The sequence below is a fragment of the Phragmites australis genome, chromosome 2 (genome assembly GCF_958298935.1).
Source record: "Phragmites australis chromosome 2, lpPhrAust1.1, whole genome shotgun sequence".
NCBI classification, from domain to species: domain Eukaryota; kingdom Viridiplantae; phylum Streptophyta; class Magnoliopsida; order Poales; family Poaceae; genus Phragmites; species Phragmites australis.
The window spans coordinates 10095331-10108965 of NC_084922.1; the positions used below are offsets into that span (position 1 = coordinate 10095331).

At 46.0% G+C, this 13635-nt stretch overlaps 2 protein-coding genes and 1 pseudogene across 2 annotated transcripts; 1 reads left to right on the forward strand and 2 right to left on the reverse strand.

Annotated features, from left to right (window-relative positions):
• Nucleotides 1–295: 295 nt before the first annotated feature.
• Nucleotides 296–3785, reverse strand: LOC133898954 (uncharacterized; annotated as a pseudogene).
• Nucleotides 3786–7881: 4096 nt separating this feature from the next.
• Nucleotides 7882–10067, reverse strand: LOC133902501 (uncharacterized). The gene is made up of 5 exons (XM_062344114.1): nt 9875–10067; nt 9472–9625; nt 9129–9245; nt 8186–8389; nt 7882–8086 (listed from the first exon to the last, which is right to left on the reverse strand). Exons 1-5 carry the CDS (start codon nt 10065–10067, stop codon nt 8044–8046), a joined length of 711 nt encoding a protein of 236 aa, XP_062200098.1. The 3' UTR covers nt 7882–8043.
• A 1377-nt stretch (nt 10068–11444) lies between these two features.
• Nucleotides 11445–13612, forward strand: LOC133898964 (B-box zinc finger protein 22-like). The gene is made up of 3 exons (XM_062339807.1): nt 11445–11945; nt 12040–12588; nt 12913–13612. Exons 1-3 carry the CDS (start codon nt 11760–11762, stop codon nt 13198–13200), a joined length of 1023 nt encoding a protein of 340 aa, XP_062195791.1. The 5' UTR covers nt 11445–11759; the 3' UTR covers nt 13201–13612.
• Nucleotides 13613–13635: the final 23 nt, after the last annotated feature.

Consider the following 13635-nt stretch of genomic DNA (forward strand, 5'->3'; position numbering starts at 1 on the left):
CAGCTCACATCTATTCTTCTCCCACAAAAATTCAATGGGCACAAGAAGGAAGTCAGGATGAATTGATGGTTTGGTTTCAGAGAAGGAAGACAAAATTGTTTTTCTTACCCTAAATCATCTAGCTTGTCTAACAATCTTGAATCTCTAATTTAAGAACTACAATTATATGGCAAAGGCACAGGAATATCTTAAATTGTTTTAGACAAAGCCAAGGTAAAATTTCTTGCAAATAATTTGGCTCCAGAAGAAAACAACAAAACATTTTGTATCACTCAGGCAATTCCAAACACTTAGCTACTCTCAAAAAATAATTTCGAACATGGAAATGACAATACAGAGGATCGAATGGAGTCAATCTGGATACATTACTTCAAGCAAGAACACACAATCATTTGATTGTGAAGAACCTAAGGAAACAAATCAATATTCTCAGTTATTGAACTTCCCTTCCACCATTCATATTTAGCTTGATCGAATGAAACATTAGATAGCACTGCTGTTCATCAAGTAGTCATGCCAAAGATGATCACCTGTAGCAATTTTTTTTCTTTTGCATTGTCCTTTTTAGGCAAGAATGAATAAAGCAGATGACAAACCTTGGAACAGATTCCTAATAGCTCTTTGGTGTCAGCACCTTCTCTTTTCCTCTGTCGTCTCAAAGAGCTGCTCCCATTGGTGTTTTCCAGCACAACAACAAGCAAAAGCAGCAGCATGACCTATAACATTATCCTCGTAAGGATGCACAAATCTATGCACATTGTTTTCATTGCCCATGATGGAAACAAAATATAAGCTGAACTCGGCATTCAGCAACCCCTTCGCCTTGAGAAAATTCATCAAGCAATGTCGTGGCAACAAGCGACGCTCAATGCTATACAACATCAAAGCTGGCCTTCGTGCAATGTATGGTATCTCCAACCCGACACCCCCCATCAGGAACTCCAAACTTCTTCGAACTCTTTTCTCAGTAGAACCCAGAATATTAGGGAACTTACTCACTGCTAATGATACATCATCCCTTGACCATCCAAGCTTCTCAAACAGTTGCATATTCTTGGTGAGCTTCTCACGGCTGAGGATTGAAAATGTTGAAAGCGCATGGGGGAAAACCGACGAGTTCTGCTCTATTCTAAACTCATCAACACGTGCCAAAGCTTCCTGCAGGTGAATTTCAGGAACACTTATCCCACATCCCTGAAGGAGTGCCAGGTTGCAGACCACCTTCTCGTGGTCCATGCCGAGGAAACCATTGCTGACCTTGAGGACATGCAGGAGCTCATCAAGGGAGCCAAAAACCTGGAGCCAGAAGTCAACATTGCGGTGGAGCGACCTGCTGGCTGCTACGGCGGTGGTTTCGGGCGGTCAGGACGAGGCTCTTCCCGACGCCGGTGCAGAGCAAGAGCGAGTCATTGAAGACGACGGTGGCGATGTCGTAGTGAGAGAGGCCGAGGCCGGTGAGGAAGGCAAGTACGGCGTCAGACTTCGAGGGGGACTTGAGGTGGGAGATCATCTTGGAGACCTTGAGGGTCTGAGGAGAGGAGGCGGTGGAGTGACAATGGGGGTTGGAGGGAGGTGGGGGAGGGATGGCGCGGGGAGAGGAGATGCGGAAGGATGCATTTTCAGAGGCAGCGAGCGGGGCTGCAGTGGATGGGGATGAAAAATCCGAGCTGGGTGCCCGCCATCGTCTCCCTTCAGATCGCGCCGCCCGAAGTCCCGCTGAGACGCGAATCTGACGCATGCGACGGAGCGAACAATTGCCCCGACGCGATTCCCGCACCATGCGTGGTTTTTTTCGTGCTGGTCCGGTTAATGTCAAAGTGGGTAATTTTGATAAACTTTATTAGTGAGAGAAGGATATTTGTTTGTGAACTATTTGATTGTGTACAATATAAGGTGGAGATTATTTAGTTATGCTATAACTCATGCATTTTATAAGAATATAGATATAGATTACGGTTTGTAAAATTAGAGTCTTTGTTGTGTCTAAACGTCTCCATTTTTTAATACCATAGTGTTTTTCAGAAATCATGGTATCTATCAAAAACTCAAAAAATACTTAATATCCAAATAAAAGTTAGTAGTGTGCAACGAACTAAAAGGCTTGATTAACAAATTCCCCAATATAGAGGCCAAAATAGTTAGTTAGTTCTATTGGGCTAGAGACAATGATCTAGATCCAGTGTCCTTGCACAAAAAGGTGTCTAGATCTAATGCATGAAAGAAATGTGCATACGTGTCCAAGACACTTGTTGCAGTCTTAAAATTATAGATACCTTTAGTCTACATCTCCAAATTAAATGTTTGGATCTTTTATATACTATCACTTGAATAATAATTTTGAGAAAATCATAGAAATTTCTTACCTTTGGATATGCTTCAAGATTAATGCCCAGGAAATGGTGGTGGAAGTGTCTTCTTTTATTATTGGAAACATGATCTTCTTATATGATCACGGTATGTCTTATCTGGGCTAGTCAAAGTTGGGTTAGGGCTGAGGTTCACCTAGTCCTTGATTGTAGGAGGCATATGTGACATTGTGGCAAGGTAATCAGGGCGCACCTATGGGTAAGGGAGTGAAGACCATTGTGGAAAGCAAGCTAGGGTTGTATGGAGATGGTCGAGGGTAGTGGATCAAACAATAGTAGAAACCTCATAAAGAAAGAAAGAAAGGGATGTGGCAGGGGACCGAGAGAATGGACAAAGGAGTGGACATGTGGTTTTGGCAGCAATGCAATATGTGAGGTGAATGCAGGTGTGAAGGGTGGCGGTAGGGTGGATGTGGATGGGGGGGGGAGGGTTAGGTAGGGGTGGGAAATATTTTTAGGAGGTGAGGATTGAAGTAGTATATAAGATCTAGATTTAGTCTCCTCACAAAATAAAATATCTAGATCTGGTGAAATAAAAAAGAACGGTTCTTGAGAAACCACCCAAGTTATATGTAGAAAGTTCTAATTAGTTTTTTGGTCCTCACAAAGAAAAATGCTAGTGTGAAGAAGGACCTAACTACTAAAGATTCTTCTGAAGAGAGGGCCCAAAATAGTGAGTTTCTTGTGTTGAGATGGATGCACTATTAGATCTAGATCTAGTGTACATGTAAAAAAAAAGTGCCTAGATGCAATGGAGAAAAAAGTGTACATATATACGTGTCCAAGATACTTGTTGCTTGTTAAAAAAAATGTAGATACCATTAGCTTACATATCCAGATTAACATTCGGATCTTTTACACACGATCACTTAAGTAACAATTTTGAGCAAATCACCGAAATTTGTTACCTTTGATCTGCTTCAAGACTAATGCCCTGGTTGGCATCGAAGGTGGAAGAGTCTGTTGGAGACATAGTATTCTACTCTTCTATGATCGTGGCATGTCGTATTAGGATAGGTCGAAGTTGGGTTAGGATTGGGGTTCACATAATCCTTAATAGTTGGTGGTTGATGTGACATTGAGGCAAAGGTAGAAGAGGCTCCGCCATTGGGTAGAGGAGAGGGGACCATGATGGCTAGAGGGGGTTATAGAGAGATGGTTGAGGATCAAAATAGTAGGTACAAACCACCCAAGGAAAAGGAAGAAAGGGATCTGGTGGAGATGAAAGGGAGGGGCAAAGAAGGAGGTGGGTATGTGGTGCTGGTGGCAACGGCACAACATTTGTGGTGAATGGTGGCATCTCGCAAGTGAGAAGGATGGCAACGGTGTGGGTGGGGAGAAAAGGTAGGGACATAGCATATAAGATATTTGTAAAGTGAGATTGATCTAGCATATAAAATATTATCTGCAAATAAAAAAAATCTAGAACCAGTGGACAAAAGAAATGATTGGATTATTTTTAATAAACCACCCAAGTCACACTTAGGAAGTTCAAAATTAGTTTATTGTGCCTTACAAAAGTTGCTGACGCGAATAAAGGCCTGAATGACGAATCCCCCAGTACAGAGGGCCGAAAGCAGTTAGTTCATTGTGTCGGGCCAGAGGTGCTGGCCCGTGACTGAACTAACGGACCATCCGGCCTTTTCTTTCTCAGATGGAGGTGAGAAGAACACGCATGCCTGCAACCGATCGAGACCCTCGGTGTGAACGCTTGCCAGCTACTTTGAGCGGCTCGGGTCGCATCGCATAGGGTGCCGATTCATTTTAAATATCACAACGAACAATTAAATTCCATAGTTGATATCACAAAAAGGTGTTCGTAGAAAAACACTTGTACACATACGTACCAGCTGTGTGATGTGTGAAGGAGGTCATATTCAGCAAAAGTTATCGTACACATGCCCACAATGTCTGTATATGTGTGGGCATACGTGCCCTATTTTTTCCACAGGCCTGACCGCCTGATTTAGTACAATGAAACCAAAAAAAAAATTGCTGTTACAAAAAAATAAAAATAAATCGACTGTGGATTTTTAGTGGCGTGGCTAGTTTGTGTTAACGTAATCGCAAGTTTCGTGGCCACCCAACCAAATATTAGTCAAGTCTGATGATTTATAAATCGCGGTCGAAACATATGGCCGTGGTCCTCGTGACCTCGCGTACATAAAAACAGGCGAGCAGGATGTGGGAACATGAGCGGATTCCTGGAGCGACGGCGACGTTTTCCGGGAAAAGATTGGTGCAAGCTTTGAGGCAGCTTCGGTGCACATACGCGAGGGGCGCGTCACGGATGACGCGACTTGTTGTGCGGGGATTTGAATCTTGATCCCCTCGGCTTATCGCCCAAGCTACAGCATCCATCGCCTTCGAGATATCACAAGACCAGCAGATCCAGCGGCACACTTGTGCTTCCGCTTGCCTTCTCTCTCTCTCTCTCTCTCGGTCGCGGTCGCGCGCGTCGGCGTCGGGAGAGCGATGTGCAAGCTTCGATCTCGGCTGGAATGCATGATGATGCACGATCGATCGATCATCATATCGCTTCCACATTCTTCTGGGCCGGGGCAGACAGATGCACTGCATGCATCCACCGCAGTGGCCACGCCGGGGCAGAACTATCTGGCTGCTCCTGACGAGTGGCTCGAGCTCCGATGATATTTCCAGGCCTCGCTGGGGAGCTCACCTGGCAGGAGGAGTGCTAGTTCGAGCCGTTCCAGGGTGGGGCACGCGCAGCCCACAGCTTGGCTGTTCGATCCCGCCCGCCCTCTGCCGCTCTACGGACGAACACAATTTAACTCCCTGATGGGTATTACGAAACAGTTGCAGCAAACATAAGATTTTATCTAGCAATACTCTGAACTTCGTCCTAACTTCAATCCACGACTTAAAAAATATCATATTTTTAAGAACAATAAAAAAGTAGCTTCTTGAGAAAGCTTATGATTTGGTTCTGCGTGTTTACTTGATGTTTAGGTCATCAACATGCGTGGTCCCAACAAATTAATATATCTGATCATTGCCTATACTTTTACATGTTAAAAGAATCACTTACATGACTTTTGAAGGTTTTTCGTCTGCTAAGAGTCTAAAGATCTGTTTTATAGAGCTTTTTCTTATTCGAATTTTCTGTGAAGAGTGATTTTATGGGAAAAATGATTCTGTGGTTGAAAGTGATTCTCTAGAATAAACTATATGAAAAAAGTCATTCGAATCAGAAAAAATTCCTTTTTTCAGATCCTCAGTTTCTAGTTTATTTCAGATAATCATTCCTACGGACTCTACTTAATTAGCTAAAAATTAAAATTTACTGTTTGACAGAGCTCCTCTAATTGTAGTCGAGAAACTGTTGTGAAAGTTCTGCCAAACAGATAATATGCATTGGTGCTAAAGACGGCGGCAGCGGCAACTGTTACAAACGAGCGAGCGTGGCGCTCTCAAGGAAGGATTAGGGACGCACTGCAGGTTGTATGCAAGCATGTGCTCGTGGAAGGACCATTCTTGTCCTTACATCTTCTTAGAAAGTGATTCATCCTCGATCTATTTGGAAAGAAGAACGAAAAGGGAACGTGAGTGCATGAAAATATCCTGTCACGGCCGGGTGACCAATTTGCGAAGCAATTTGCAAAAGGTTTGCAAGGGGAGGAAAGGTATTGGCATTATGGATCGGATGAGTATACATGTTGGAAATAATAGCAATTTCATATTTAATTTAATTTAATTTTTATATAACATGAATATAAATAGATACATATAAGTAATTATCGACTAGCTTGACTAGCTCTAACAAGATTTAAGTAGAATCGACTAGAATTCAACTGACCTCAATCAGCCTTGACTAGATACTCGAGAAGTATCTTGACTAGCTCACTCGAGAAGTATATCGACTAAAACACTTGAGTAGTATATTGACTAGTTCGCTCGATTAAACACTCGAGTATGATTGTAGTGTATGTATCCGATAGTGACATGAGATAAAGAAGCCCCTATGATATCGATGCAGTAGACAATGATGAAGATGAAGTAGTCGAAGTTAATCTCGATATAGCAAACAGCGACGACGGTGGAAATGTAGACAAAGTAGCACATAATGATATAGAGAAAATAGATCGTGAGCAGTCGTGATGAACGCTTCCCAAAAACCTTATTCGCCCTCTCCCGATATAGGATACCAAGAGCGACGGGTTCCGAAGACTTGCTACCCCGTTCGTCAGTGCACGCCTACGCAGCGGGATAGAGTAGTCTACGTGCAACGGCGCAACAGAGAGATTGGTAAAATCCTAATTGTAAATATGCAATTCGAGTCTCATCTTTGTACGGCGACTGACATGTATATATAGAGGGAGAGTCATGCAGTTGAGACGCACCACGATCGAAGTTGGTTACGCCGATAATCGGAGTTCTGACCGACACAATTTTCATAAAAATATCTGTTTGCCCATGCAACAAAAAGGAATAAAACCGCAAAAGAAAGCTGGACCTGAGCAAGCATCTGGACTCGATTTCGACGTACCATTCATGCAAGTGTCATGTGCCCCAGCTACGGCAGGTGAGCGAACACGTGTGTGTTCTTCGAGTACTCTCATCTATATATGCTAAGTGGGTAGGGGGGAGAAAAAATTTTAAGTTAGCATCCATTCACATCCACTAGCAAGATGGGACTAAAGAAACACATCTCTCTTGTATAATTAGGCCTTTAAGGCTTATTAGAAATTATTAGTATTGTGCTCTTGCGTTATAACGGCTCCAAATTTGATGCCAAATATAGCAATAGAATATATTTTTTCCCCTCGCAATGGCTAGACATGTTTGTTGTTAATTTCTCTATAGTTGATTCAAGTGGTTGTTAATTTCTCTATAGTTGATTCAAGTGTTTCTTGATTGGACATCCCCTAATAGCCAACTTCTAAACTTAATACAACCAAGGATTAACAACACACTTAGCCAAATCAGGTTCATCGATTCAAACAATCATTTTACATTTTTTTTAAAAGAACACAAACCATTATAATGTAGAGAACATCACCTTTGCACAATTTGACAATGCTGCACATTCAACTGAATTGAACAATAATTAGGATTTTCGTCAGCGGATAACTATTAGACGTGAACATAGCATGCATTCTAGCAGGCCATTAGTACATCACTACATCCTTCACTCTATTTCTCACTGTTCTGAAATAAACGATTCGATGCCTGAAGGATGAAATTTGAAGTGGGACTTACGCAGACTTTCACATAAAAGACAAGATTATGGTCCACAGTTGTTCTGATTTCATAAAATAGTCCCTTGCAAAAATTCTGAGTCAGTTTATTTCACATATTATCATGCTATATGCCTTATCAGGCTTTTGTAAATTGGCTTCATGCAAAGTAGGGTAAACAACCAAGCCAAAAGACAAAAATGATTCCAAAGAACTTAAAACTTGCTATTCCAGAAATAGGAAAGAACCTTGTGAAAGAAAGTGACAACAAAATGTGCTTGTCTTATTGTCCGGATTTACGCAGAGAGAATATGTCATAATAATATTTTCAGACCACCTCAGAAATAACATGTAGATTCAAGGTTAAACAATGCAAATCCAGTTATGAAATCACGCAGGAGATCATCTGTCATTTGATCTAAAAACGCAGGAGCAGAAACAAATTATGCAAGGAATATTTACCTCAGAAAATCTTGGCTTCATGGCTTGCATCCCGCGAGGTTCCTTCCTTTCCTGGGCAAACTGAAAAATCAAAGGCAAATGAGAAATGACTAATCAGTTTATGCATATTTGAGAGCATCATATTCCTCTCAACAGTTCTACTTGAAGTTGACCACGTACTGTGGGAGGATCCTTGTGTTCATGTCCTTGTTCCACATAATGTACCACTGTGGATTCACTAAGTTGTCAACGGCGCTGTCGTAGTCATCGCTGCTGGGGCTAGACCGGGAGGACCCTGCAGAGATAGCCTCCAGCCAGCCCATCAGCATGCGGCACAGAACGATGTGCGCCTCGTCGTTCTCGTCTGTCTTGGCCAGCATCGCACTGTTCAAAGAAAATTTCATAAACATCATTAGCTTTCTGATGAATTGCTTAATCGGGAAACATATCTCATCACTATGGTTAACTATTGTTCCTTCTGATGAAGTACTACAATAATGAGAGATCACGCTGTGGTGAAAGTGTTGCTGCTACCAACTGATCGCAGTTGTTTGCCCCCAATTCCGGCAAGTACGATAGTACCTCAAACTCTACTTCCGCATTTGTTTATTTCCACATACAATACATCACATTAGCAACGAGTGTTTTTTTCTTTGCGTGTGTTTGAAAAGAAAATTGATCAGTTTCTTCGAGATTAAGGAATCAAAAGGCCAAAGAAAATGTAAGAACATTGTAATTTGCTTTCTAAAAAGGCCAAAGAAACAATAAATTTGCTCAGTTGTATATATGATATTGACGGTTAAGCTACAAGAATATATGATGGAAGGAACGAATTTGCTCAAGATTGATATGAATATATGATTAATCTACATGAATATATCAGCGATTTACCAACCACAAGGCTAAATAGAATAGTAATTTAGCTCAAAATTGATTCGGTAAAATCAGTGCAATTTTTTCCAAAAAAAAAATGGGAATTGCTGCAACTCGATGAGTTATGCCACAACTGTATGATGGAATCAAGGCAACTTGATGAATTATTGCTACTACAGCTGTATGGACGCAATCGATCAATCAAGAATTCGAAAGGTGCATGGCGTGTCAAAACCAGCTCAGAACTCACCTTGTGTAGAGGCACTGCGGCGGTGAGAGGTGCATGGCCTCGTCGTGCTTGCAAGCACCGAGCAGCGGCGCGTTGGCCCTCGTGAACCCGTTCTCCACTGAGGAGGTCGGCGGTCTCCTTACCCACCAGGGGCTAGGGCTGGGAGTGGGAAGTAGAAGGGAGGAGAGAGACGAGGAGGGATTTAACAGAGGCAGATGAGCCCACGGGGGGCTCGTAGGGCGCCGCTGCAAGGGAGTTACAGAGTAGCGAGGCGATGCGAAGGAGAGCTAATACTACCTAAGAACTGCTACACAAAGCTAAAACGGAATGGAGCAATATGTTGTGATCTAGGTAGTAGTAGTACCTAGAAGCATCTGAGGCAGTAACAACGTCTTGCACGCCGAACACAGAGCTATATGGGAACAACTCCATGGTCTCCTTCCTCCTCTCCGCCTCCTCGCCCTCCACTCTGGGCAACATGCTCATCGTCGCTGGCGACCTCTGTATCTCGGTTTCACCTGCAACCAAACCAAAACAGAATCAGCGATTCAAAATTTCCAGGTACAGACGCCGGAAAGGTGTGAATTTCACCCCCAAGATCCAAACATCGACTCAGACCTCACATGAAACCCCCAGAAAACTGAAATCTTTTTGCAACAATAGAGCTGAAAACAACAAAATTTGCAATTCTTCCCCACAAACCACAAGAAAAAATTAATCAGATGTCAATAGTAAAACCCTCTGAAACTGCTAGCACCGCTGCTCACCTTTGATCCTGAGGCTGAGCTCCGCCGCTATGGCGCTGTTCTGGCGGACAAAGCGACTGAGGAGGTTGCAGGACACGGAGATGCTAGTCTCCCTCTCCCCAGGCCTCGTGGACGCCGCTATCTCTCCCTCCACCTCCTCAAAACAAATCTCAACCCGTCTCCATCTCCGTAGCTGAATCCACACCCAACTCATGATGTTCCTAGAGCGCCGGAGGGTAACCTCTCTCTCCCCGGTCTCATGTGCGAGAAGCGAGCGCGATCTCCTCATGTGAGCACGCCTCACCCCCACACGTTTAGAGCATCAAAGGGATGCCTCGCAGCGGCGGTGTGGGGCATGGTAGACTGGAAGGTTTGAGTACCTGCCCACACCCTCCATATCCTGCGAGTGGTCATGCGAGTGGGAGGGGACGAGAGCGGTTCGCATGGAGGGGTGAACATAGGGAGAGTGGTTCGCATGGGACGAGTGGTTGGGTGGAGCGGGCGGACAGGAGCTATCTGGCAGAGCGGTGGTCATGGAGGTGGAGGGCTCATCGTCGTCGGAGACGAGGCTGAGGTTGCGGAGGCGGTGGACAATGCAGTCGATGGAGGTGGTAGGGGACGGGATAGGGGAGACTGGGCGGTATCGGAGGGCGCCCACTTCTACTGCTGGGAGCAAGTGGGGCGGCATGGTTGCTGTTGGAGGAGGACAAAGAGGAGGCTAAGGCAGCTCCGAATGTGGAGGGGTGTCAATCAAGAGGGAGCAAACGGGGAGGAGGCGGCGTGGCTTGAGGAGGCGATTGGGGGAAGGGAGACGTGGGGCGACGGTTATGGCGTCGTGCTCGTTCGACTGAGGCAGGTCGTTGATGAAGGAACGAAACAGAAATAAGGGAGCAGAACAAAAATAAGGGAGCAGAACGGGAATCGAACCGGAGTAAAAAAAGACATAACTCACTTTTTAAATAGGACAGATAAATATAATGTACTAAGTCTATATATTCTAACAATACATATATTGCCTGGTCATGCCGCGCTAGTGAAAAGGGCCGAGGCCGGCCGACCGTAATCTGGATAACCGTCCAAATCGTATGGTGTGATGTGTTTCATCGCTTGCCCTTGAAAAGACATGCACGTATGTACTAGGTGGCGCTGATAACAGACACAACGTAATATTCACAGGTCTATGTATTTTGACAACCACAGCTTTTAAATATCCACAAGGAGAAAGACATACTGTGAAATGTCGTTCATTTGAAATTCGAGCTGAAATTGAAATTACCGTGATCCACACAGGCCCTTGTGATGGCCAGCTGCATATACCAACGTGCCGACGTGGATGTCCAAGCCGGCATGCAGCGTGCCTCGCGGGCCTCTAGGTGAAAAATAATCTTATAATTGATAGTTTGATATATTATATATTTACGATATAGATTTAATTCATAGTTTGACATGTTAATTTATTTATTTTTTATTTGCTTATATATAATTTATTTATTTTTTATTTTCTTTTATATATATATATATATGTGTGTGTGTGTGTGTGGACAGGCCTAGTAAGATTATTTTCCCCCGTCCGTCCGGTGCTGAGGCTCGTTCACGCGGTCACGCCAGCGGTGCAGCCAGCGATAAATATCTCCCGCCACCGCTGCCGCGACGCAGCTTCACCTCACCTCCCAACCGCCCGTGCGTGACGCTGACCGCATCGGGATCCAGCCGGCCAACGCCAGCGCGAGCCACCGGACAAAACGCGCACCGCATCTCTCGCCTTCTTCTCTTCTATTCTCTTCTCTTCTCTTCCACTCCGGCCGCAACGCCATCCACCCTCTCCTGTGCCTCCTTCCTTCGCGGCAGCAGCCGGCCGTGGTTCGGAAGCCGCGAATTGGTTCATGGTCGTGGCCGTAGCTGGTCGATGAAGGTGCTCTGCTCCGCGTGCGAGGCAGCCGAGGCGCGCGTGCTCTGCTGCGCCGACGAGGCCGCCCTCTGCGCCAGCTGCGACCGCGACGTCCACGCCGCCAATCGGCTCGCCGGCAAGCACCACCGCCTGCCCCTCTTTCCACCCGCCGTCGTCTCCGAGCCAAACTGCGACATATGCCAGGTATGTTCCAGTGCAATTTCGGAAAAGAAAGATATTTTTTGGCCCCGAGCAAACTGACGGCTGACGATTCACCTGTTTCCGGCTGGCTCGCCAGGAGTCCCACGCCTACTTCTTCTGCGTCGAGGACCGCGCAATTCTCTGCCGGAGCTGCGACGTCGCCGTGCACACGGCCAACGCCTTCGTCTCCGCGCACCGCAGATTTCTCCTCACCGGCGTCCAGGTCAGCCTCCAGCCCGGCACCCAAGAACCAGAGCCACATCCACCGAACGCCACAGCAGCAGCAGCTCCCCTTCAAACGCCCCCGCCACTGCCGCCCGCCAAGAAGGGGGCCAGCAGCCCAGCGCCGCTGTACAGCGACGACGACATCGACATCGACTGGGCGGCCGGCCCAGACGTCGGCGTCACGGGCAACTTGCCCGACTGGTCGGTCGTCAACGAGCAGTTCAGCGCTCCGGTGCCGAGGCCTTCGGAGCCGGTCGTGACCAAACCCCCCTCGAAGAGGAGCCCCCGAGGTGCCGTCGCGGCCGCGTTCGGCGACCAGGGTGGCGTCACCGGGGCCATGCAGGACTGGCAGCTGGACGAGTTCTTTGGGTTCTCGGAGTTCAACGCCGGTCTCGGCTTCACTGAGAATGGCACGTCTAAGGTCAGTACTGGTTTTTCAGCATTCCACCGAATAAAGCTCACAAATTTCCATATCTTGTTGCACAGTTCTCTTGGCACACACTTTCTGGTAGCAATGTTGAAAAGAAAAAAACAATTGTCGATAGCAATTTTAGTTTATTTTTTAAAAAGTTTCAGCTTTGGCAGAATTGATCTTGTTGCTTAAGTGAGCTTCCCTAAAATTGAGGCAACTGCCTGCGTCTGACATGTTTCTGATCACAAATCATGTTCTTAGCCAAAACCAATCTCTGATTATCTGATGCACACTGTTGCTAGTTCAACCTGACACTGGCACGTCCATTGGCAGGCTGACAGCGGGAAGCTCGGGAGCACCGACGGCTCGCCGAACGGCCGGTCGTCGTCCGAGTCGACGCAGAACGGGCATGACTTCTTCGGCCAGGTGCCGGAGGTCCACCACTGGTCCGTGCCGGAGCTCCCCTCCCCGCCCACGGCCTCGGGGCTCCACTGGCACAAGGTACCACACCACGGCGGCGGCGCAACGGACGCCGCCGCGTTGTTCGTGCCGGACATCTCATCCCCGGAGAACCCCTACCGGTGCTTCGCGGCGGCCGCGAAGCGTCGGAGGAGATGTTAACGTGACAGAGAGGGAGAACGTCCTCGTCAGTACTAGAAGTGGTGCAGGTTTGCAAGAATCAAGCTTGGTGTGTTGGATGTTCTACTTCCATGGTGAGGAATCGTAGCTCTTAGGGTAAGTACAGTGCTAGCTGCTACCTAGCTAGGCAGGACGTGATAGAGACGTGAGGATTGCTTGGAGAAGATGAAGCAGACAGATAGCAGTAGTAGACTAGTAGCAGTTCTTGGACCTGATTAACTAGGGGATCTGTGTAACTTGTACTACGTTGCTTGTGTGGAAGAAGACGATAAAATGGCGAAGATTCCAAGCCACTGGTACCGCAGTGGTTTTGCTGGTGCGGTATTCTGAATCTGTTGGACAGTCACGAGGACAATTATGTGATGTATAAGTTCGACCTGACGACGACTGTATATCGGTTAATTGTCGTTAGTTGAG

Excerpts from the sequence above, each read along its gene's own strand:
- LOC133902501 (XM_062344114.1), bottom strand. The coding sequence starts at position 10,067 with ATGAGTTGGGTGTGGATTCAGCTACGGAGATGGAGACGGGTTGAGATT. Across the intron at positions 9,626-9,874 it reads GCTCAGCCTCAGGATCAAAG|GTGAAACCGAGATACAGAGG; the intron begins GTGAGCAGCGGT and ends GTTTGGTTGCAG. Across the intron at positions 8,390-9,128 it reads CCGCAGTGCCTCTACACAAG|TGCGATGCTGGCCAAGACAG; the intron begins GTGAGTTCTGAG and ends TTCTTTGAACAG.
- LOC133898964 (XM_062339807.1), top strand. The coding sequence starts at position 11,760 with ATGAAGGTGCTCTGCTCCGCGTGCGAGGCAGCCGAGGCGCGCGTGCTC. Across the intron at positions 11,946-12,039 it reads CAAACTGCGACATATGCCAG|GAGTCCCACGCCTACTTCTT; the intron begins GTATGTTCCAGT and ends CTGGCTCGCCAG. Across the intron at positions 12,589-12,912 it reads CTGAGAATGGCACGTCTAAG|GCTGACAGCGGGAAGCTCGG; the intron begins GTCAGTACTGGT and ends GTCCATTGGCAG.